This window comes from Ursus americanus, chromosome 11 (assembly GCF_024610735.1).
Source record: "Ursus americanus isolate L20-20 chromosome 11, mUrsAme1.1.p, whole genome shotgun sequence".
Lineage (NCBI taxonomy): Eukaryota > Metazoa > Chordata > Mammalia > Carnivora > Ursidae > Ursus > Ursus americanus.
In genome coordinates, this window is record NC_142137.1 from 49647659 (window position 1) to 49674144 (window position 26486).

Genomic DNA, 26486 nt, shown 5'->3' on the forward strand with positions numbered 1-26486 from the left:
TGAAAATAATCAACCAAGAGGTCATACACGCTCCCCTGAGTAAATTCTTCATCCAATTTGGCAAACCTTTTTGAATGCCTACAAAACAGTGGGTCAGCCCCTGCATTCCAGGTGCCCACCATCATCTTTACAGACCCACATGCATAAATCAACCTCCCGTATGAGGCAGAATGACAAGTGCTATGGGGATGGGGAAGAGAAAAGTAATTCTCACGGACACAGAAAATCTGAGTCAACTTCTTTCGTCCCACATCCTTTATTGTTTGGTCACTCCTATGTTTGCACTCATGTGTCTTGTAACAGCAGGTGTGTGGAAAGGGAAGTTCAGGTGTTAGTCCTGCATTTGCACATACAATCCCCATTCCTCCATAAATCTCATGAGATAGGCTTCATTTTCTTCCGATGGCTCCTCTGGAGCCTGGTCCTCATAGAGTCTAGACAAGAGGCCCTCGTCCGTGAGCTCCTTGTACGCAGGCTGCTCACATCCGTCGGAGTCATGTTCAAAGCTAGAGAATGACGGTATGCACAGCCTGCCAGTCCGAGGGTCCCAATCGACCAGTGTGGTCGATGCCTCTTCATCTGGCTCCTCTTCCGTGTCCACGTGCTCCTGCAGCAGCTGGTCCAAGTCTCGCAGCTGAGGGGCATACGAATACCGTGGTGTTTGGGAGCCCAGGTCTGCCAAAGCTGCCCGTTGCTCAAGGAATTGTCCTTGGAGGGACACGTCCTCCTGCTGATTGAGCTCTTGATCTCCAGGCCCTGCACAAATGTCAGCAGTTCTTACAGCATATTCGTATTCAATGACAGCTTTGTCTGTGGGGGTTGTTCTGCCCAGTGACTCTTGCTGGGTTAGGGATGTACCGTTGGCGCTTTCCTCAGAGTCACAGAAAGTGTCCATCAAATGGAAAGCATACCCTACGTGTTTCACCTCCATGTCCTCCTGAGGTGGCTCGTGGTTCTCGAGGGGCTCGTTCAGGTCCCATACCTCGCTGCTTTTTCCCCTTACGCTTACATCCTTGTGAGAAGTGTTAGGATCCTCCAAAATATTGAGGGTGATGAAATTCAGCACAATTTTTTCAGCAGGTACAAAGAATCTTTTGTCAAACTCATTTCCATAAATCAAAATCTATAAAGAGAGAAGAGAATGGTTTTCACCTTTTCACTTGAAAGAGACATGAAAAACAGCTGTTAAGTAGAACTTATACTGTCATCACATAGTTCTAAAGACCTATTCTTACCAACTCATGGAAGTGACAGTCATTCTTGGAATAAACAGAAAGCCTCATTCGCATGGAGGCAAGAGACCCAAGGCGCACACACACAGAGGCATATGGAAGTGAACATTGTTCCTGGGGGGTGTGTATGCCGTCCAAGGACCAGGGTGAGACTGCCCCTCCCCTAACTGGCCCAGGGACTTCAGGGCAGTTTTTTAATTTCTGGAGCCTCAGTTTTTAATTCTGTAAAATCAGAATTTCTGCTACGTGTGAAGTGGCGAGGGCTAAGTGAGCCAGTTTGGACATTGCTTTGTTAATTATTGTTGAGCACGTATTTGTCAATTAGCAGTGGTTACCCGGGCTCCCAGCCCTGGTTGGGATATACTCTGGACATGAAATGTGGATGGGAATGAAAACGGGATGTGAAGAGGGAAAGAGGCACAGAAGTCGGGATGGTTTTGTTCCCTTCCCCCATATACCATTCTAATCCCAATGTAATGAAGCCAGAAAGGGGAATCCATCTGCCTGTTTATGGTGGATAGAGAAACTTTAAATCAAGTCAGGAAAACTGGTTTGAGATTAAAATGGTGGTGGGGATGTGTGGAAGGTGTCTGATGAGATGGCCAGTCATGACTTATGTTTGAGTCCTCACTGTCCACCCTGTGAAGTGTTTTCTTTTTTCTTTTTTTTTTTTTTAAAGATTTTATTTATTTATTTGACAGAGATAGAGATAGCCAGCGAGAGAGGGAACACAAGCAGGGGGAGTGGGAGAGGAAGAAGCAGGCTCATAGGGGAGGAGCCCGATGTGGGGCTCGATCCCAGAACGCCGGGATCACGCCCTGAGCCGAAGGCAGACGCTTAACCGTTGCGCCACCTAGGCGCCCCCCGTGAAGTGTTTTCTAATTCATCCGCTCTTTAAGTCCATGTTGCCTGTAAAAGGGACCTGTGTCTGTCCTAGAGCTTCCTTTTCTGGCCTGTAAGGGAGGGTTTATAATGATTCCTGCCACACTAAGCACTCACCAAATTTGCTGGGTGTTTCTCTTTGCCAACATGGATATATCTGTACATGGAGTAGCCCATCACAGAAAAAAGAAACACGGTAACAGATATGGGCAAAACATACCAGAAGATGATTTTAACCTTCAATGCTGATGCTTGGTCTGTCAAAACAAAAAAGGACAGAGATAGAGAGTTGTGGTTCGGTGTGGCGGGAAAACCCTGGCAATGTCAGGCGGCTTTGGGCTGATCACTGACAATTAGGAGCTCAGTTTTTCATTTGTAAGTTGAGAAGCTTGAAGGAAAAGTGATATGGGGTCTCAGAATTCTTACTCTCTGACAAGAGCTGGTCTTCGAGACTCATCCAGACTTGTCACATACCTTGTAATGTGGGTGCATCAATAAGTCAATCAGCAGATATTCCAACATTTTCTGTCTGGCTGTGAGATTCATTCAGGTTCTTATGTGTGAAGCTAAGTGTGTCTAATATTCCAGCAACTTATACACTTTAAACAAAGCAACAAAACCCTCTTGAACATCCTATGAAGTTGCCCTCCCTTTTCCATACACTCATTTGACTCAAGCTTTTCCAAATATTCAGTAGAAGACACGAACGTACGGCATCACCTGCTACGTGACTAACAGAACCGTCCCGGAGTGGGTGGGCTAGACTTTCTGGGTAGGTCTGGAGCTTGGGATGTGTGTAGGGAGGTGTCTGAGCTGGGGTGTGCTGAGAATGGCAGTGACTCCCTTCCAGGTCCTCTGTGCTGTAGGGTCGTGACAAGTAAAAGTCCATAGAGGAATGAAAAGACTTGGTGAACAGCTTTTAAGAAAGCAGTGCTGACCCTCCATTGATCAGATTATACAGCTGTGAACAGGTCTCACTGGGACTGATTTATATTTGTTGGGCTCCTATAGGATACTGGAAGTTGTGATAGTTAATTATCTGTACCAATTTGGCTAGGCCATGGTACCCAGATGTTGGGTGAAACATGATTCTAGATGTTTCTGAGAAGGCATTTTTAGATGAGATTAGCATCTGAATGAATAGACTTGAGTAAACTAGATGACTCTGTAATATGGGTGACCTCATTCAATCAGTTGAAGGCTTTAGTAGAAACAAATGGTGACCACCTCGAGAAAGTGAGAATTCCACCAGCTGATTACCTTCGGGCTAGAACTGTAACATCAACTCTTCCTTGGCTATCCAGCCTGCTGGACTGCCCAACAGATTTTGAGCTCACTAGCCTCCACAGTCACATGAGCCATCTCCTTAAAACAAACCTCTCTGTCTCTGTCTCTCTTTCTCTCTCTCTCTCTATATATATGTTGGTTCTGTTCTCTGGAGAACCCTGACTAATACAGCAGTAGAAAATAGAGGCGCTTAGCACATATCACGAAAGTTCTAGCATATTCCTTACATACTGATGAGACCAGCGAGCGTGTCATGGGAACTCTTTCATCTGTGCAGTCGTTTGGATACTCTTGATGCCTAAGCCTGAGAAAAAGCAATAAAATTACTCTGTAGATGACTAGTGCAAGGGTGGAAACAGAAGTGTCATGGACAATGAAGGATGTCAACAAGAGCCCGTGGGAAAAGTGCAGGTACAAGGATCGAAGTGCAGGCTCTTCCGCCCGAACAGCTCCTGAGGAGCATGTCTGTCCTCAGGTTCCACATGGAAAGGTGGCAGCAGCACAATGCAGATGGTGCAGGGGCTGAGCATCACCTTCCCTACGTGAGGCCACGATTCAGCCTAGGCCTCTGAACGCAATCTCCGGTCTCTGGACTGAACCTGCCCTAATGAGAACATGCCATGGCAACAATGACCGATGGCACTCAGTGTGCAGCAGGACATGTTTGCCTCAATAAACCTCATAAACTGTAACTATGTTTTAGGGATGGGGGACTGTGGAGAGCAGAAGTATGTTTCAAAGGGGGTCCCAAAAGACCTAGTCCAGCTGGGATATCATGGAAAAGGTCACAACCCGAAAGGACACACCCTTATTCTGTCACCTTTCCTAAACTAGTGAGAAAGTTGGCTGCGTCCCTCACCGGGAAGTATTTAAAGGAATTCCTACTTGAGTTGCTTTAAATCTGCTAACTGCTTAAATGATCTCCAGGAAATTCATTCCTACCACTTGGCCACTGATCAAGCCGTTAGTAAACAGAGCAAATACAGAAACTATTTCTTCAATCTGCTTTGTTTTGTCTCTTTCTTGCCTCTCATTTCACTTTTATTTGACATATGGCAGAGAACTCTTTGTTTTAGGGGAAGGTATGAAAGGATAGAGATTCAAAAATACACCTTATCACTTTCAAAATCACAAAATCCCCTTTTGATTCCTTAGGGCCATTACATCTTGTGCTGTGTAAGCACAAGGGAAGAGGGGAGCAGAGTTCCTGTCACCATGGTCCTCCCACATCTGGTGATGGAAACGGGCTGGGGGAAAAGTGGTGACATTTGTCCTAGGCCAGCATGTTTGGAAGCGGGAGATGGAAGAATAATGGATGAGGGGCCATTTGATGAAAGTCAATTTAGGGTTAATTTTCAGTGTTTGGGTTTTGAGTTCAAGGTCCTCTGACCCTTGAGGAAGCACAAAGAAACAAATGCCAAGGTCCTAACTCTCTGTCTCCTAACGGGAATGAGAATCTTTAGCCAAGTTCAGGAAACATGAGAAGAAGACAAACGGAAGGAGAGAGAAACAATGGGAGTGAGGGAGTAAGTGTGGATTTGCTGACCCCAGATGTTCGTGCAGCCAGTGACTGATACCTGAATGCGACTTGCAGAGCCTGTAATTCTATTCCTGAGGGTGAGCAAAGGCTGCTGTCTTCAAGCGTGTTTAGGATAATGCTTTGTTTCTAGCACTAACATTTGATGTTCTTGAAGACCACAGAACTTCTCTTCACGAAAGGGACTACAATTAAAAAAAATAAAGAGATGTGTATAAAATTTTTAACTGTGTTTTCCCCACAGAAGAGGCCTGTTGGCAGCAGATATCTGGACATGTGCTTCCCCGGGAGGAAGCAAACATACTCAGATCCTGGCCAAGTTCAAGGGCAGAGTCCCAGGCTGCTCAGTGCATTTCTGGTAACGGTTGTATCTACCTTTGCCTCAACCTGTTTCTGGTAGACATGGATTTATCAAAACCTTGTTTATAACTGCCACACTTCTCCTAGTTTCATCAGAGTTCCTTCCTCAGACCAGCTGAGACTTTTAAAGCTTACCTTTCAAAGTACGGACACACTGCTTGTCAGAAGGCTGAGCAAGGCGAGGAGGCCCTGGGACGAAGGACTCCACGCGCACGCAGTACAGAGTGTCTGGCTCCAGCCAGCTCAGCACCAGTGTGTGGTTGGTCACATACTGGGACCACTAGGGCAGGGGATGGCAAACAGCAGTTAGAGCCAAAGAATTCCAGCACCACCCCAGACAGCTCTAGAAGGAAATAAAACACTGAGATACCATGAAATCCTTCATTATCGCTACAAGCTTTTTTTTTTTTTTTTTTTTTCAGGAATAGCTTTAAAATATCCTTTTCCTTTAGCTCAGCACAGCACGGTCAGTAATGAAACCATTCTGGGAACAATTCTAAATAACAACATAAGGATGGATTTCTTGTTCAATCTTGCCCTGTGTCCTTGCGGACATTTTTTTTCTCTTTTGGAGAATGACTGACAGGTGTTATGCAAGTCCAAGCTCTCCATCAAAGTGAGGAGGACAATCATTCTACACCCAATAGCAGCATCAGACCCCACTGACAGAGCGTTTCTGTAGGGGAAATCGAAGGACGTTGCTGAGATGTCTACATATCAGCTTCCACTGTATCTTGTCTAGCATGCCTTCGAATATCCCATCTTCCCAGATTCCCCTGCCTCTGGGCTGCTTATTCCAGCATTAGTTGCAGAAAGTGACACGGATTATAGGCCCCCCTTCCGTTCCAGGCTTACCGTTCTGTTAGATTTAGTATTATATACGGACACATTATACTTCAGATTAGAGTATATCTGTTGCATGGAAATAGAACTGTCTTCTGGATTTCTCTTCCACTTCTCTGGAGCCGTCAGAACAATAGAAATGGATTTCTCATCTGTAGTCAATGCAACCCTTGGTGGGCCAATTTGTGCTTAAAGGGGAGGGGAGAGGGAGTTATGTTCAGATGTAGAAATCACCGTGGATAAAACTACAATATAATCCTACTAGAATCAAAGCCCTAAAGCCCCCCTCTTAGTTGAGATGACTCAGACTGCTCTAAGGTTAGCTAGATATGCCACATCTTGAAACAATCATTTCACACTCCCTGACACAATATGAACACAGAAAATTCAAGGGTTGTATTGACTTCGTGCCTAATCCCATGGATAAAGAGATGGGAAACACAATTAAAAGTGTTTACAACACTCCTGTGACTTGAAAAGTTGCTGATAAATAACATTAATATGATTTGATCTGTGGTGGAAATCAGCCATGGAGGAATGAAGCACTGTTAAATAACTTTGAAGATGTGATTAGAATGATCTAGAACAGAGGTTCACAACCTTTACTATAAAGGTCCAGACAGGAAGTATTTTAGGCTTTACAGGCCATATGATGTCTGTTGCAACTCTTATTTATATAAATGTAAAAAAGCATTCTTAGCTCTTGGCCCGTAGAAAAATGGAAAGGGGGCCGAGCTGCATTTGGTCTAAGGACATAGTTTGGTGATGTCTGATCTAGAAGGGCACCAGTGGAGAGGCTCTTGTTCCAGGACGGGAGAAACACTTGTAAACTTCATTATGGCAGCTCCGAGTGGGTCCTCTATGGCTGAATCAGCCACAGAACAGGAGAGGAAAATACTAAAGAGCAAACATCAGGAAGATGTTACCGGATTTCTGAGTCACATCTAGAAATACATCGTCGCACCACCAAGTTCAGAACAAGAAGAAACTTAGTTTGCCAATGAGCAAAACCTCTCATTATAAAGATGAGATGCTGAGATCCAGCGAGGTGGAGCACCGTGGGCTGGTCCCTCCAGCAGCTGAGGGACAGAGTGCAGAGCAGAGCCCCCAGAGCCCTGGCCTCTCAGGAAGGCTGTCTGTGAGGCCGAGGCGGTATACTCGACGGCCAGAAGACCTTGACACTATCCATATTTACAGACAATTGTGTTACTTACTTTCTAAGAATGGATAGAATCGTCCAGTTTCTGCCCATTTGGAGCAATTCCTTTCCCAAATGGCCTTAACTTTAGCATAATATTGATGTTCGTAATCAGAAGTTTCCAGAGAGAGATCACAGCAGGTCCTATTGATATTTCTGCATTCGGATTTATTCAGCCACTTCTTTTGCCCATATCTGCTGAGAAAGAAACTGAATTAATAGTGAGGTGCCCTCTGTGCTTTCCAATAGGAAAAAAAAAAACAGTCATTATACAAAACTCAATGGAAGTTCAGACCTTCACTTCAGAGCAACAAGAGTGCCTGTCATTGAGATTAAAAAAATCCATATTTGCTGCTGGCAATTTTTTTCATTACCTCTCAGGAGCATGAGTCAGAGTTTCTGCAATCACCTCTCTTTTCTGTGAATTATAATGTGGATAGTACATTTTTAAAGCATGCATTTTTCTATTATTCTTGGGCTACAGTAAAAATTTTAGATATTATATGATCAATTCTTCTAGTAATCATCTTTGTAAGATTTTAGTCCACTATGCCTATGAAGGTCAATTTGATGGGTTATTTTAAGAAATATTAGTCGTTTTTTTCTTGGAAGAAAAATTACTTTGACATTCTCATAAAATTTAAAAATCTACTTGCTATGAAGGCTCTAGAGAAAATTCGCTAGGTTGGAGTGCATGCCACAGTAATTATAGTGATGGTGATGATAGTGACTACATTGCTGATATTGATTTCCCCTTTCCTTTATTAAAGGCACAACACCCATAGCAGGCAGGGAGGGGGAAATATTTTTAACACTTTTCAGGCGGAGAGACTGAGGTACAGAGAGTTGAAGTGCCACAGACTGAGCCAGTGAGAGAGACAGAGTTGCATGGGATGCTAGGAAGGGATTAAAGCAGGCGTGTTGGGGTTTTAGAAAGCTAACTGGTGTAGCATGGAGAATGCAGTGGGGTAGGAATGGCAGCCTGGGGAGCACTTGAAGGGATCCTTTGGTGCTCTAGCTGGAAGATGTCGGTGGCTTGGACAAGGATGGTGGCAGTGGAACAAATGACAGGACAAAAGGAAGAAATACTAGGAGAGACAGGTCTTGGTAATGAGTGTAGATAAGAGATGAGGGAGAAGAAGGTGTTCAGGACGATATCTTTTTCTGTCTGGGACAGTGGTCATGTTTCCCAAGATAAGGAATACTGAGGAATAGGTTTGGCAAATGGGGAGGAGGGGTCGGAGGAAGGAAAGATAACAAGTTCAGTCTTTCACATGTTGAACCTCAGGTATGTGAAAGATATCCAGATCTGGTTGCCCGTAGGCACTGGGGCTCAGGAGAGAGGGGTGAGTGGGAGGCAGTGATTTTGAAATCAAGGGCACAAAACTGTTCATTGAAGGCATAAGTGTGAATGAAATCATCATGAAGCCAAAGCAAAGCCTAGGGTAAAATTCCAGGATTATCAAGATTGAAAGGTTGGATACAAAGTACGGTTAGAAATAGCAGCTAAAGGGGCACCTGGGGGGCTCAGTCAATTGAGTGTCCAATTTTGGTCTCAGCTCAGGTCTTGATCTCAGGGTTGTGAGTTTGAGCATTGCATTGGGCCCACTGTGGAGTGCACTTTAAAAATAAATATGTTAAACAAAAAGAAATAGCAGCTAGAGAGCAGTAGGAGAAACAGGCATCCATAAGTCAAAGGCAAGAATATGTCTTGGGAATGAGGAAATGTGGACTTTATCAAGTGTTGTCAAAGCTTAAGGGTATGTTCTTTTTTCAGAATATGGAAACAGATTTCTGAAAGCTAATGTCTCCTGTTTCATAAGTATCATACCTGCCAGAAGACATAAGAAATACAGTTAAGATCTTGTTGACCAACTTCTCCATGAAGCAGTCACCATTGCCTAAAGGCTTTCAAACATTTTTCTGTCTGTGAGCCATGAGAAGAAATCCATTTTACATTGTGACCCAGCTCAAAGAAACACACATGTATTTAAGATACTAAAACAAAGGTATCATAAGATACTATTTAAACTTCAGTACATGCCATGAATTCAGTTATTTTCCATTCCAATCCACTTCACACCATTCCAGTCCTTTGCATTAAAAATAATGCTAGCTATGGCCCTCAAAATTGATGTCATGGTCCATCAACAGGGCTTGACTTATGGTTTGGAAAATACTGCCATCATCCATTTGATCTCTTCTCCTCCACCTTCCTCACTCCTGCCAAGGGCGGGGCAGCTTCCCATGACAGAGGCCGATGGAGGAGAAAATACTCTTTACTGGATTTTTTTTTACTGTTTTTTTATTATATTATGTTAGTCACCATACAGTACATCCCTGGTTTCTGATGTAAAGTTCGATGATTCATTAGTTGCGTATAACACCCAGCGCACCATGCAATACGTGCCCTCCTTACTACCCATCACCAGCCTATCCCATTCCCCCACCCTCCTCCCCTCTGAAGCCCTCAGTTTGTTTCTCATAGTCCATAGTCTCTCAAGCTTCATTCCCCCTTCTGATTACCCCCCCTTTCTTTATCCCTTTCTTTACCGGATTTTGAACCACTTTTCAAAGCTTGTGCCAAAGCTTGTGCCCTCAGTACTGCACTATATATTCTCTGCATTCAATTCTCTTGGCAGGTAGAATTTAAACTTTTGTTAACATTTCATCTTTTACTTGGAAACAAACTTCACTCCAAAGTGTAAAAGCATCATATGTAAGTTGCCCAAGGTTACCTGGCTAGGTTCACAGCCTGGCTGCAAACCAAGGACTGTCTGACCTTGGAGCTGAGCTTGGAGCCCTGTCGGTGACATACACTGCTCTGTATTTCTGTCCATCTTGGACATGCAAAAGCATGTAAGACCTCCGACATGGCAGGTTTCTTTATTCATTTTGGAAAGCTGTACCATCTAAATGATTGCTCTCACAGAGCAGTGATGACTATTTTTTTGTTATCCTTTTCAGAATCAAATATTCATGTAAAGAACAGGGCAAGCTCTTTGATTCACTTAATGGAAAAGGAGGCCAGGGCATACTCAAGAGCCATTTCTCTTTGCAGAGTGATGTCATCTTTCCTAAAACACCAGCTTCAGAGAAACTCCTCGAAAATGAAAATGAGGTTCTAGATAAATGAGGTCATTGTGAATAGCCACTGAAGTTTTTCACTGCCTTCGGTGGTCAGAATATTTTTTCATAGAGAAAAATGACTTTGTTCTTTTTGTTGTTGTTAATAGGGTGCTTTTTTTTTTAAACTCAATCAATCAGAATTGTGTAATCAACAGAGAAACAAATCACTCTAAAATCTATTAGCCTGAAACATCTGGCATACATGATTCTTTTTTTTTTTTAAGATTTTATTTATTTATTCAACAGAGATAGAGACAGCCAGCAAGAGAGGGAACACAAGCAGGGGGAGTGGGAGAGTAAGAAGCAGGCTCACAGCGGAGGAGCCTGATGTGGGGCTCGATCCCACAACGCCGGGATCACGCCCTGAGCCGAAGGCAGACGCCTAACCGCTGTGCCACCCAGGCGCCCCTGGCATACATGATTCTGGTTGTGTTATTATGCTTCTCTATTCACACAAGAATGATTAGATGGCTGCGTACACAGAGAATAACTAGATTATACCATACGTATGGTTTAATCAAAGTTGCAAATTTAGTCTGATTTGAACTTTAAGATTTTATATTTATTTATTTGTTTATTTATTGATTTATTTAGAGAGTGTGAGTGGAGAGAGACAGAGTCCCAAGCAGACTCCACGCTGAGCTTGGAACCCAACCCCAGGCTCAATCTCAGCACCCTGAGATCATGACCTGAGCCAAAATCAAGAGTCAGACTTCTAACTGACTGAACCACCCCACCACTCCCTGAATTGAACTTTAATAGAAAAAGAAATTGAAGTGAAATTAAAGGAATTGCTGTAGTTCAAGTGTTTCATCACCACAAGAGATACTAGTTCTTGAAAGATCTTTTAAAGTAAGAAGATGGTTTATAAAAAATATTGAGAGTTTAGTTATCAAGATGATGAAATATTTTCATTTTAGACCACATTTAATGGCTTCTTGCTATGACACTCAGTACAGTTATAGATCTTCCCCACCTTCTAATTTGTTATATTATTGTTTAGTTTTCAAACATTTACAAGAAAGTTCGATAACCACATTTCCATCACTGTTTAGTCTCAGTTCTTCATTCAGATGGTCTCAATGCATGTACCAGTCTTTTCACAGTGACAAATGATCTTGTCAGGACTAAGTTCTTCATTCAGAATCATCTTTACCTCTGTCAGCTGGATATCATCTTTAGTTAGTGGTTTTCTCCCCCTCAGGAAGGTCTCAGGGGAGTGCTATCTGGACATCTCACTCGCTTGAAAATACATCTGTTGAACTTGATAAGAATCCTAGATCACACCTATTCTTCCCTCAGAGGATGTACTGCTGTCTTCGGTTGAGTGTTGCCAGACAGAAATCATCCCCCTCCCCCTGCCCCCCTTGAGCCCTGTTCTTGCTATGACAGTCATAAAGTACTTCTTAAAGTTCAATAACCTCACCAGGATAGGTCTTCCTCTTGTTTTTATTACATTTTCCTAGACCGAGCATGTGCTTATGATGCGCAAGTCCAGACCGTCGTTATCACTTGTTCAATTACTATCAGTGAGCCATAGGGTATTCACCTCTACGTAACATTTTTGTTTTCCATCTCTTCCCTTAGCTCTGCCCACTTGCTTAAAAATTTTTCCCCTTGTCTTGGAATCTTTTCTTTGACTGCTTGCTTGCTTTCTCCCCTTCCTTCCTCCCTCCCTTTCTCCCTTCCTTCCCTTCCTTCTTTTTCCTTCCTTCCTTCCTTCCTTCCTTCCTTCCTTCCTTCCTTCCTTCCTTCCTTCTTTCCAATTTACCATTAGAGATCATGTTGTGTATGGACTCAAACTATTAACAATTATCTGTCTGAATTTTTCTCCTATTTCCATGAGAAAGTTTTTCAGGAACTTTTCACTTGCATGTGTGTGTATGTTTGTCTTTCTTCCTTCCAGTAATAATGGAGAGGTGCTATTCCAGATTCTATGGGACTATTACTTTTTGAACAGGGCCAGCTATTTATTGAATATTAGGCAAATGGGTATAGGAGTGAGGGTATGTCACACATCTGCTCTCCAAATCATATTATTCCCTTTGCTGGAGAGCCTGCCCACCCACACATTTGGGAACTGCAGGAGGCTGATGTGCCATAAGACACATCAGCAAGGTCATGGTCCCCCTAGTCCCAGCCATCATCACTTCCCCTCCCTCCTGCACCCACCCCACCGGGATGACTGGGCCTCTACAGTGAATGTGTCACTTGAACATGATTTCTCTTTCAGCTCCTCCTTCTCTGACATTCTGTGGCACCAAACTGGGGCTCATGGGGACATTTCCTCCATTTCTGGTGGCAGAAATCCTTAGATTGCACATTTTTAGGTTGTTAGGTAAGCCTCTTAATCCTGTGACATTTATTCTTGTGAAATTATTTTCTACCGTTGGAGTTTAAGAAGGTATAGATTTGCTTTCAGATTGTGCAATTGTTTTCCTTCAGATTTCATGGTATTTGGCTTGGACGCTGCATAGCTTGTGGCTTGGGGTTTGGCCATTTCCTCTGTTTCCTCGAACATGGGCACCATCTATATGTTTTGCGTTCTTTCTTGCTTGCAATGAGTTTTGAGGGACAGGTGGAATGTGAAAATGTCCATTCGCCACTATCTTTAATAGGAAGAACTAGTGGTACAGAATTCTGCACTCAGTTTCACTTAAAAATGTCTGTAATTCCAATTAAGTTTAGATATTTCAGAGATGATGGATTTCCTTGTTTTCTCAGCCGCAGAATAACATTTTGACCAACAGCTTTTCCCCCACTTAAGTAACTTTCCCTCACCTCAGCACCCAATGCGTCTGTCTTCACCAAGAAACAGTTTTCTAATTTGATCTGACAGAACATTCCAAGAAAATTTAGCAAGGAATATCTAAAACTTTTATTTTCCCCACTTAGTACAATAGATGGTTTGTCTTTGCACAGTTACTAGGTGTCTGAGTCTTGTGCTTATAAATCAGGCAAAAGGACCAACTTACATGAAATACTGCACAGTATAAGTAACTTCAGCTCCTTGTAGGCCCTCTGGTGGACTCCACTGGAGAATATTCCTCATGTTTATGGATAAGAAGGTGATATTCGTAGGCTGGGGTAAACCACCAGAGATGCAGAGAACTGAAAAAGGAGTAGAGAAGAATCAAGGTCTTAACGGAGAAAAAGGAAAACATAACCCGTGTGGTAGACAGTGTTCAGACATGGCCCAACTAATCACACTTTCCAGTACGGACGTCATATTTCCTCCTAAACCTGAGCTGACCTGATGACATTTCAACCAACAGAATGTGGCAGAAGTAACTCTGGGACTAAGTCTTAAGAAGGTCTGGCAGTTTCTCCTTTTGCCTTTTTGAAAGTCCTGAGCTGCCAGTTAAAAGCTGGGCCACTCTGTTGGAGAAATCACAACAGGCCACGCAAAGAGGGAAATGTTCAGTTGTTCTAGCAGAGCCCAGCCTTCCAACAGGAGGCTGGAATGAAGCCACTTGTGGACACTCCAGCCGCATCTGCCATGGACTGAAGCTGCATGAGAGACTCCAAATGAGACCAGCGGAAGAACCATCCAGCTGAGCCCCAGTTAACCCTCAGACTTGTGAGAAAAGTTAAATGATTGTTTTAAACCATTTTGGGGGTAGTCTGTTAGTGCACCAGCTTATAAATAAAACAGTCCTCTTATTAGATACAGAAATAAAATGTAAGATAAATGACCCTGAAAGTCTCAAGTTTTAGAGACTGGTGTTAGGGTTAGCTTTACTAAAATATGTAATAAAGCAATAATTAGAAAAGAAACCAGTGAAGGAAGACAGCATATTTAATTAAATGCTGATATGTTCACATAACTGTGCTCTAAGAAAACTATATCCTAGAGGATTAATCTGTAGAAATCCTCTCTATAGAAATGATAAAGAATTGAGACACTACCAACAAATTAGAAAAGGATAAAAGGAAAGTGGAGGACTGTTTCTTATAAAAGAAAACACGGATGTTCCTTGAATTAAAATAAATTTTAAAAATCATTGGTAACATGTAAGAATCAAAATGTTAACTTAAAATATTGGAGAGACCACAAAGTCCTGGGTTATAAGCAATCAGATTTTATGAAGAACATATCTCATCATAAATACACATATTTTAGTCAATGAACTTGGAAAATAACAAATTTTGATACTGCAAACCAAACTTAGGAAATGAAATTTAGCTAAGTCACCAAAGACTGGTCTAATTTTAACTACAGTCCTGTAATTCTTGTGTAAATTGGCTGGGGCTAGTGTCGGAGAAAGAAATTAATTTTATCCTTGGGGTAATCCTTGGCTAAGATTAGCTCTATACAATGTATTGTAATTCCACAAACCAAATGAAAAGACAGAAAAAAATTCTTTGCTTTAGAATTAAACTTTGTAATGCAACCCTAATTCTAAGCCAAAATAAACTCTTTAACATGCAGCACAGTAACCAAAATATAGGTGGTTGAGTGTGTGTTTGGGTGTGTGTGCGTACGCTGTATTTGTAATGGCTCCTACTTTTAACCTTGATCATTCTTTTTAATACCTCAGTTTTATTTTTAAGAAGAAAGTTAAATACTCAAGGAGAAGCACTATCAGCTGATCAGTGTGTGGGTATGTGTCTGGTAGAGGCAGAGAGATCTCAAAAAGACACAGCCTGCCTTTGATTTCTATCCTTCTAACTCCTAGAACCATCACATATCAACTGGTATTGGTCTTTTTTTGGGAGATCATATGCCATGTGTAATTATCAGTGATTTAATACTGCTCTGTGCTATCAATAGGTTCTGATTTTTAATGAGAGCTTTGAGGATGAAACTGAGAACATGGGGGAGGCAGTGCCATGAAGCATCGTGTTTTCCAACCCTTTAAAAGTGAGGAACACTTTTAACATAAAAAGTTCCAAGGGTCTTTTCAGATCTAAAACCTGTGTTTCTCCATGTTTATATGACATGTGCATGTGAAGAGTGGTTAGCGTCTTGTAAGAGTGAAGATTAAAGTAGACTGTGTATTATAATCTCATAGATGGAAGATATTATCAAAACATGGCTCCATAGAACTAACGACAAGAAATTAGAATATTCCAGTGTGTGGCAACAAGTTTGGAGATATAAAACACAAGTTATGTGAGATATTATAGTCCAGACATATGTGCCAATGTTTAATCTCTATAAATCTTTATCTTCAACAGTTCTGATTTCTGCTCATTTTTAAAAATATTTTTTTTATTTATTTATTTATTTATTTATTTATTTATTTGAGAGACAGAAAGACAGCATGATATTGTGTTCAGTGGGAAGGAATAGAGGGGGAGGGAGAGAGAGGAGGGGAAAGAATTTCAAGCTTACTCCGCACTGAAGGTGGAGCCTGATGGGGGTGGGGGCTCTATCTCAAGAGCCTGAGATCATGACCTGGGCTGAAACCAAGGGTTAGGTTGCTTAACCAACTGAGCCACCGAGGTTGCCCTTCTGCTTATCTTTTAATATAAGTAAACAGTTGACAGAATTCTCAAGATGCTTAAAACATACCCAAAACAGTTTTAAGAAATGACATGGAATAAAAAAAAATGGATTGCTCATTTCAGGTTAATGTAATTTAATTTTCTTGGTCATTGTTAGGAGGAAATACAGTAATTTTGCTATTCTGAAATGAACCATGCTCCGGAATGTGCTGTCAATCATTAATGTTCATTGGTTCAACAAACATCTTGATTCATGTTTTATAATTGTTTAAATAATCCCCTAGAAATGCCAAGTCAATTATCAAAATATGTTAAAGAAAATTAATAGTGTGACAATAACACTAAAACGTTAAACAATTTTTTCCTCACGTCATTCTATTTTTTGAAAAGAAGATATATCTCACTGGAAATGTTATGAAATGCACATGCCTTCCTTTGCAAGTCTACGTTACGGGTAAATCATATGTATCACCACATTTTGGGTAGCCAGCCATCAAGATTTAGTTGAAGTGAGGCCAATGGCTAGTATATAATGAAAACTGTAGCTAACATTTATTGAATCCTTACCATGCAGCCGACACAATTCTATGTGCTTTATACAACCAAATCATACAATTCCCATAACAGCCCTATGGAGGGTACCATTATCATCGCCATTATGCAGATGAGGAAACTGAGACACAGAAGTGTCACAAGTTCACACAGCTAGAAAGTGGAGGAGTTGGGTTCAGAACCTACACTGTTAACCTCCTCACTCACCTGCTACCCTTGCAAACTAATCCTTATCTGAATTTAAACAAAGACGAGACTGATGAGAAAACACATATTATCCTAGGTATTCATATATAGAATCATTTAAGTATTAATAAATATTAGATATTGATGTCATCAGTACATCTCTTCAGATCCCACCATACCCTGGGAAGAAATCCTTTTCCTTTTCCTCTCAGATTATTTCCTTTTGGCCCATATCTGATCCTGGAGAACGCACGCAGAACTCTATTTCTGCTTTGACACAATCCTCACACAATGTGTGTTGACTAGAAAAACAGGGATTTTTAGAAGGGTGTGTTTGAGTCTATTCTGGTGTCTTTTTAGTTGCTGAGTAGATGCCTTCTATCAATTTGAAACCATAGCAAAACTTAGAGATGAAGAAATAATATATTTTGCCTTGGCCTTGGGCTTTAGCTCTTTGTCTCCTATACAAAATACACTACAGTCAATTCCATTTATATCGATGAGAAACATCAGCTCAAGAGTCATCTTATTTATCCATTCAACTAATATTCGTTAGGTGCTATTATCAGTGGAATTGTGCCGTCCCCAAAAAGATATATTGACGTTCTAACCCCTAGTACCTCAAAATGTTTCCTTATTTGGAAGTAGGGTTGTTGCAAGCATAAATAGTTAAGATGAGATCATACCGGAGTAGAGAGGACTTCTAATCCAATATGACTGGAGTCCTTTTAAGAAGATGGCCAGATGAAGACACAGTGACACAGGGAAAATGTTACTTGAAAATGGGGGACTGGATTCCCTACAAGCCAAGGAATGCCTGGGACTCCCAGAAGTTGGAAGAAGCAAGGAAGGAACTTCTTCTAGAGGCTTCAGAGGGAGCACGGCCCTGCCAACACCTTGATTTTGTACTTCTAACCTCCAGAACTATAAGAAAATAAATTTTTGTTGTTTTAAGCCACTTAGCCTGTGGTACTTTGTGAAGGCAGCTGCAGGAAATGAAGTCGGTGCTACTATGTAGATATCTGATGGTGAATACAGATGGGTTCCTGCCTTTCTGGAGTTCCCAGGCTAGCAGGAAGAGGGACACCATTAACAAGTAAAAAAAGAAACAAACATGTGCTTATAAGTTTGGTGATTAGGCTATGAAAGGGAATAAGGTTGGAGCAGAGGGCCACAGTACCTACTCACATAAGGTCTTAAGAGTCAGCTTGGGGTGGGAGGGCAATGTTCCAGGCAAAGACCCCTGAGATGGAAAAAAAAATCTCATCCAAAAACACATTTCCTTAGAACTGTCAAACTGTGTTTGGAAAAAAAAAAAAAGTGAGGAAGAGGAGAGTGGCCAAGAAGAAATTGAAAAAATATGTAGAGCTGGAGTGGCCATCTCTATAGGCCCTTGGGAAGGTATCAGGATTCCATTTGAAATTCTGTGGGAAAGTACTGAAACCCTTTAAATAGGGCATGCCATGAGCCTATTTATATTTCATATAGATTAATTCATTACTGAGGGGAGAAAGATTGAATGGGGGCAGGACTAGAACTGGAGAGACCAGCAAGACCATAATTATAATAGTCTTAGTGAGGAAGGATGGGCTTGAACCCCGATGCTGGCTGTGGACATGGAGGTGGGTGGGCAGCTCCCAGTTCCGTTTTCAAAGTAGAAACAACAGGGCCTCCTGATGAGGGAGAGCTGCAAGGGTCTTAGCAACAGAATTCCTATGCTTTGAAAGCTAACAGATGAGGATTTATCAAGGAATACTTGCCCTTTTATCTGTTTTGATGATGCAAAGGAGTAATAACAAATAGAACTAGCACTTTTTTTTTTAAGGAGAAGAACTAGCACACTTAGACAAAGAATTGATAACTAGTATTTACTCGTGGTTTTTAAATCTTTGTGAAGTTCTTAGGCACTGTGTTTCAAGTTTGGAAAACATAAAGGAAGACACTCCTGAGTAAACATTCAAATTGAGATAAGTCATTTTTCTAACGTGCCCAGACTGATAAGATAATTTATTCAACACCGAAGTGAAACTATGTCCCACCCACATTGATGTCAGGAGTCAAGTGCCAGCTTATGAGTAACAAAAGCATTTTTGTTCATATAGATTTATGGCCTCTAAGTATAGCTCTGATTCTCTGATGGTCCATCCATTTCACATCCTACACTATAGAGCTGTTGGATTGGCACACAGTTTTATTTCTGGGAGTGCTGTGGGATTAGGACTTTAGTTTGGAACGCAAGATTCTTCATGGTGTGGTCTGAACTTTGCTTTTGCAATTCTGCCAAATGCACCATGTTCACTAGCCAAATTACCAGCGATTTCCTAACTTGCTCCACTGTTCTGTGCCTCTACAATTTTGGTGCCCTCCTCCTAGAGCATTTTTTGGAACTAAAAGGCCCCTCATTCCTCCATGTAATGAAGATTGGCTTGGACCAATTTAATGACATGATGATGATGTGATGTTATGTAGGGTATGCATGGTCTCCACTAAAGGGGAGTGGGGTGGGGTGGGCATTCTTGATGACAGTCATCTGGGTAAGAGGCTGGTCTTTGAAGAGAAAATGGAACTCAGCAGACCTCAAAAAGGGGTGGGAACTCTGGGCTTCTTTTGAACTTTCCTGAGCAGGTATGGACTTTGGGCAACGGAGGGATACTTAATGGTGCCCCTTGAATTGCAGCTATTTAAGAAGGTCTCTGCCTTATCAAAGCTGCGAGAGGTCAGCAAGGAGGTGTCTACCTAATGAACTTCCAAGTAATGATTGGTTAGCTCTATCCGTAAGCCACATCCTTTAGATTTGTGTCTGCTCTCAGTGTTTATTTTCCTTTTGTAATATCTTGACCTTCGGGGAAGTTTTCTAGCCTAGACTCATCTATGTTATACACCATAAGGAGAAAATCCTGTCTATATTCTTGGGTCCTTCTGGTAGGAAGAGAATAGATAAATGACATTTGAAATGGGCAAATCTATGACAACTTCATTGATGGAATGTTATAGAATGTGGCTACTACATTTGTGCCAAGAGTTACCTTGCATAAATACAGATCTCCAGGTGTAGCGAAATGGTATGCAACATTTTCCTAGTGGCCTCAAAGCTAATACTACATCCTCTAAGAAATGTTGCACTTTTAATTATATGCCTGACCATCAAAGATATTTCCATTTCATTACACTGTGGGAAAAGCTCATGTACAATTTAGTGCTTAACGTACACTCATAAAAAGTGTGAGGTTTTTAGAGTGACTCACGAAGGGTCAGGGTAATCAGTCTTGTGGTGACTCAAACCTCTGTCTTTGGGGTGCTGAGGAATTTGATTTTCCTGTTATGGACCGTATGTTCATCCACCAGTGAGGAAAACAACCAGGCTGCAAGAGGCTTAACAGTCAAATGTGTCCACCTCTGGTGACTTCCCCTTTGGGGCCACTCAAGTTTCTCAAGCTCACGACTAACTAGGGAACCTTGGCATAGAGGAAACCCTGCCCAGCCTTACCCAGAGAATGTCTCCAACCCCCAGCCCCCAGCCCCCTCTGAAGCTAGAACAGAGTTAAGGAATCACCAGGTTCTAAGCCATTTGACATTGGGCTCCATGTCTTATAGTCTTTGAATCGCCAGCACCTGGCAAATAAATGCTTTTGAACTGAACTAACCAGGGGCTGGTGGGGCTCACATAAGTCATGGAGGCAGGGCAGGATCCAGATTCACAGAAGGACTGAATGGGGGTGGGAACCGCCTGAACTGCCAAATCTTGGTATCTTGAAACCACCTTGGCCAACTTACATTGTACACGGGGGACTAACAGTCAAAAGACACTCAACAGATGATTTTTAATGAAGGAACAGTAGCCCACACACGGCAAGTGGCTGCTACACATTGCAGTGTCTTTTGAAATAGGAAAATACCTGAATATGCTTGTATCAGTTCTTTATTGTGGGGAGTGAGGTTAAAAGAGTTAACAAACAGCACCAGAGGGTGATGAACCCATTTCAGAGGGCATGAGCTGTACATAACGTGTCCTAACCACCAAACGAAAGCCAAACGGTATTGCTGCCTTTAGACAGATTTTCTTGGGTCTTGTCTAACTTCATCGTGCTGAAAGGAAAAAGAGATTTTCTTTTGTCTCAAGTTGTAAACTAGTTCTCTTGAAAAATATTAACTCCTCTTTCTCCTCTCTTCTCTAATTACATATCAAGGACCCTTAAAAACTAGTCATTTAAAATCAGCCCTTAAAATATGATTCTGGAACTATTTACCTCAGAAAGGATACCCAGCTGTGTTCTATGAAGGAGAGAGCATGGGTTGGGGTTAACATGAGTTCCTATAAACTTGATGGTCTCTCCCGAACCACATGTCCACGGTTATTTCTCTACTCTCTCTTGGCCCACTCATTGTTGTCTGTGCGCTGCCTCGATGTTCTCTCTGATAATACTGTACCTCACACAGGGCCGCCACCTGGCCTCGCTCACTGGCTTCTAGTAATTGTTTATGTGAGTAGGTCAGAGAGAAGCTCTAAGAACAAGAGTTCCAGAGCCACACTGGAGCCCACTCCCTCCCTGTTCTACCACTTACCAGCCATGTGCACTCAAGTCAGTTACTTAACCTCCACACCTCAATCTCCTCTTTGTAAAATAAAACAATACTATGTGCTTCGTAGGATGGATGGGATGATTAAATAAGATTTTTTACGTAGACCTCCTGGAACAGTGCCTGCCACAAAAAAAGCGCTCAATCATTATTCATTTAGTGTTGTCCTCCTTAGTTACTACTCTTACTTTACAGGTGAATTGATAACACCCCAGAGAAGCTGCATGACTTGGCCGTGGTTATTCAGCCATTTGGCGGATACTTGACTGAGACCAAGCGTTCTGACCAAGACAGGGCTCCTATAGTAGGATACTCACCTACCGCCTTTAGGAAATGGTCTTAAGAACAGTGTTGTGGGAAGAAGGGATTGTATGATCATTATAAATTTTGCATGTGATAGATGATTGCTTCGAAGGAGAGACAGAAGAAACTCAATGAGGAAAATCCAAGTATATCTTCTTCATTGAAGCTTACCCTGGTGGAACTGTACATAGTCACGTCATTCATTCAACATAGTTACTGGGCACCTACTGTGTGCTAGAAATAGAAACTAATAGGCACTAGGGGGCAGCAGAAGCCAGAAACCCACAGAAGGCTCTGTTCTCATGGAGCCAGCAGAGGTTGTCTGAATCTGGGACACAGTCCATCAATAGTACGCTTTCCCTGCCAGGAATGTGAACATTTATGTGGATGAGTGATGCATGAGTCATACAGAAAAAAGCAGTGCTATTTCTTTATAGCCACACCTCAACAAATAAATTTATGTGCTTAAACATGTTTTTGACTATTACCATTGGTACCTAGTAGCAAGCAAGACCTTAAAGTCCAGACTACTTTTTAAAAGAAATATATTGGTGTTTACCCATCAAGGAGACTGTGCATCTTCCGTGTAGTTTCCAGGGGAGGGTTTATAATTATTCCTATGGTACTGCTCAGCTCATGGCATTTGGGGCATGTTTCCTTTCAACTGTAATTGTTTTCAGAGGTAGCTCATAAACATGCAAGAAATTCCATCTCATTTTTTTTTTTTATAGTCACACCTTGCTTTTGCCCAATGGTAGCCTGATTTTCCAGCTTGATTACCCAAGTTTGTTGGAAATGGCTTGGAATGCTTTTGAAAATTAAATCATATCTCCAAGATGAAGGTTTGCCACTTAATGGGCTATTCTGACCAACATAGACAGGCTCTACTTGGAACTCTGTAAAAAGGAGGTTAAAAAATACTTTGTGGTGAGATTTTTTGCATCACCTTCTAAAAGGCCTATTTTGAAGACGTCGTTATTAAGTTGTATATGTCAGCCCCATGGTTAGAAAACCAGTTGTACTACTTTATGTCATCTCTTATATAAATGTCTTCCTTTCCCTTTTAGAAATTAGCTTTTTGTGGAAAGAACTTGATTTTCTCTACATTTTGTGATCTCTAAAGTATCTTGATTTGTAATAATGAACATCATAGTAACTGTGAAGAAGTAGATTCGAATGTGGGTTGGGAGCCTGTAGTACTTGATAACTTGCCTTGGAAAGGAAAAGATGAAAGTAAGAAGAGAGAAAGACAATTATCATATGGTTTCACTCATTAATAGAACATAAGAAACAGCAGGAAGATCAGTAGGAGAAGGAAGGGAAGAATGAAGGGGGGGTAAACAGAAGGTGGAATGAACCACGAGAGACTATGGACTCTGGGAAACAAACTGAGGGCTTCAGAGGGGAGGGGCGTGGGGGACTGGGAGAGGCCGGTGATGGGTATTAAGGAGGGCACATATTACATGGAGCACTGGGTGTTATACGCAAATAATGAATCATGGGACATTACATCAAAAACTAAGGATATACTGTATGGTGACTAACATAACATAATAAAAATTATTATTAAAAAAAAGAAGAAAAGAGTTAAGGGCAACCCATTTGGGACCACTAAGGTACTGAAAAGAATAGCTGTTGGGAATTCCAAGTTCAATTAACAAGTATTAGTTAAATATCATCTATTTTTCAAATCATTTTCACAACTAGAACTTCTTTATCCTCACAGGAGCAAAGCCATTCTTTTATTCGTATTTCTATCACTTGAAATTATCAGAGAGAAAGTCAGCAAGACAAAAATGTGAGAAAGTGATTAATAGAAAAAGTCAGAGAGTTTTAAAAATAATTATTTAGTGGAAAGTAACTCAGAAGTAATTATTTAGTGGTGATTTTAGTGGCAGCATGTGGGACTTCTTGTTCATTGTTGACTGGGATTTTGAGGTAAATGAGGTTGATGGTGTGGTCACCGTTGTAATCTCAGATTTTTCAGTTGAACAAGACCAAAATGGAAGTGTACAGTAGCCATCAGAAACACTGTCAGAAAGGTAAACATGTTTTCAGTAGGCCAACTCTCCTCTATAGTGACAAGTAGGTGCTGTGATGTTTTTGTGGGTGACCAGGACTACGATCAGACCTCTTTGGGGTTGAACTGTGCCTGGATGACGTTGTGTAACTATATGCAATAAAATGAACAGAAGTCCCGCATGCTGCGTGGGCCACACTGAAGATCAGCTCTTTTAGGTCCTTAACTGACACAAAGATGGAAAAAAGCCCAGGTCATGAGAAAAGCAGAGCAACAATGAAGAGGCCACCCACAAAGAGAAGTCAAGGGCACTGCTGCACTGACAGCCTTGGAACTTCTCCAGGGACAACTGAGAGAATGGATCAATTAAGACATTCCCTTTGCTCTTGCTCACTAAAGCCAACATAGCCTTCAAAGGGCTGTGTTGATTAAGGAAGTGGGAAATAGCACCTAGGACACCAGCCCTATCTTGCAAAACCACAGCTGTAACAATTGTGCCTTTTGATAACCGTGTGTGGTTTGATTCGGTATTGCAAAGAGCCACAGACCACGGTGACTTGAGGCTGCCAATGACCGTGAAGTCAGGCTATCCTGTGGCTGCTAAGCTCCTTACTCCTGCCCATGTTTTGTTTTCTGATGTGTAGTTATATAAGAAAGAATTGTAGGTGAGAAAGGGAATATTAACTACTTGGTAACTTATAGATAGACTACGCTTAGGGCAGGATATAGCTTCGCAGGTATACCCTAGACTGCAGTTTCCGTTCCAAGCCACTGCACTAAAGTCAGTATCACAATAAAGTGAGCCAAATGCATTTTCTGGTTTCCCAGTGAATACGAAAGTTATGTTTACACTATACTGTTGTCTACAAAATGTGCAACAGCATTATGTCTAAGAAAACAATGTACAGGGGCGCCTGGGTGGCACAGCGGTTAGGCATCTGCCTTCAGCTCAGGGCGTGATCCCGGCGTTATGGGATCGAGACCCACACCAGGCTCCTCTGCTATGAGCCTGCTTCGTCCTCTCCCACTCCCCCTGCTTGTGTTCCCTCTCTCGCTGGCTGTCTCTATCTCTGTCGAATAAATAAATAAAATCTTAAAAAAAAAGAAAACAATGTACATAACTTAATTAAAAGATACTTTATTGCTAAAAAATATTAACCATCATCTGAGCTAACCATCACTCAGCAAGTCAGAACCACTGATCAAAGATCACCAATAACCATAACAAATGTACAAACAGCCCTTAAATTTGTGTGGAACCAGAAAACGCCCCGAATCGCCAAGGAATTATTGAAAAGGAAAAACAAAGCTGTGGGTATCACATTGCCGGATTTCAAGCTATACTACAAAGCTGTGATCACAAAGACAGCATGGTATTGGCACAAAAACAGACACATAGACCAATGGAACAGAATAGAGAGCCCAGAAATGGACCCTCGGCTCTTTGGGCAACTAACTTTTGACGAAGCAGGAAAAAATATCCAGTGGAAAAAAGACAGTCTCTTCAATAAATGGTGCTGGGAAAATTGGACAGCTATATGCAAAAGAATGAAACTTGACCACTGTCTCACACCATACACAAAGATAAACTCCAAATGGATGAAAGACCTCGATGTGAGACAGGAATCCATCAAAATCATGGAGGAGAACACAGGCTGCAACCTCTTTGACATCAGCCACAGCAACTTTTTTCATGACACATCTCCAAAGGCAAGAGAAACAAAAGAAAAAGTGAACTTGTGGGACTTTCTCAAGATAAAAAGCTTCTGCACAGCCAAGGAAATAGTCAAAAAAACTAAGAGGCAGCCCACGGAATGGGAGAAGATATTTGCAAATGATGCTACAGATAAAAGACTGGTATCCAAGATCTACTCAATACACGAGAAACAAATAAATCAAAAAAATGGGCAGAAGATATGAACAGACACTTTTCCAATGAGGATGTACAAAGGGCTAACAGACACATGGAAAAATGTTCAAAATCATTAGCCATCAGGGAAATTCAAATCAAAACTACCTTGAGATACCACCTTACACCAGTTAGAATGGCAAAAATGGACAAGGCAGGAAACAACAAATGTTGGAGAGGATGTGGAGAAAGGGGAACCCTCTTACACTGTTGGCGGGAATGCAAGTTGATATAGCCACTTTGGAAAACAGTGTGGAGGTCCCTTAGAAAGTTAAAAATTGAGCTACCCTATGATCCAGCAATTGCACTACTGGGTATTTACCCCAAAGATACAGACGTAGTGAAGAGAAGGGCCATATGCACCCCAATGTTCATAGCAGCATTGTCCACAATAGCTAAATCATGGAAGGAGCCGAGATGCCCTTCAACAGATGACTGGATTAAGAAGATGTGGCCCATATATACAATGGAATATTACTCAGAACGATTACCCCGATTACCCAACATTTGCTGCAAAATGGACGGGACTGGAGGAGATTATGCTAAGTGAAATAAGTCAAGCAGAGAAAAACAATTATCATATGGTTTCACTCATTTATGGAACAGAAGAAATGCAGGAAGATCGGTAGCAGAAGGAAGGGAAGAATGAAGGGGGGTAAACAGAAGGGGGAATGAAGCTTGAGAGACTGTGGACTCTGGGAAACAAACTGAGGGCTTCAGAGGGGAGGGAGGTGGGGGACTGGGATAGGCCGATGATGGGTTTAAGGAGGGCACATATTGCATGGCACTGGGTGTCATATGCAAACAATGAATCATGGAACACTACATCAAAAACTAAGGATATACTGTATGGTGACTAACATAACATAATAAAAAATTATTATTAAAAAATAATAATGAAAAAGTTTGAAATATTGTTGGAATCATCAAATGTGATACAGAGATACAAAGTGAGCAAATGCTGCCGGGGACCTACCTGCTGGAGGCATGCTTGCCACAAATCTTCACTTTGTGAAAAA

The 26486-nt window shown here is 41.7% G+C and overlaps 1 protein-coding gene across 2 annotated transcripts in view; it reads right to left on the bottom strand.

Annotated features, from left to right (window-relative positions):
• Positions 1–250: 250 nt before the first annotated feature.
• The window catches only part of IL20RA (interleukin 20 receptor subunit alpha), a 34889-nt gene continuing 8653 nt past the window's right edge, over positions 251–26486 (bottom strand). Inside the window, exons 2-7 of one of the 2 annotated variants that reach the window (XM_087865518.1) lie at positions 13444–13579; positions 7356–7537; positions 6154–6329; positions 5434–5578; positions 2232–2371; positions 251–1123 (exon numbers count right to left, since the gene is read on the bottom strand). In XM_087865518.1, the coding sequence (XP_087721644.1) occupies positions 332–1123; positions 2232–2371; positions 5434–5578; positions 6154–6329; positions 7356–7537; positions 13444–13579 (1571 nt within the window). In that variant the 3' untranslated portion in view covers positions 251–331. The remainder of the gene's footprint in view (positions 1124–2231; positions 2372–5433; positions 5579–6153; positions 6330–7355; positions 7538–13443; positions 13580–26486) is intronic. The other variant, XM_087865519.1, reaches the window with a different exon arrangement.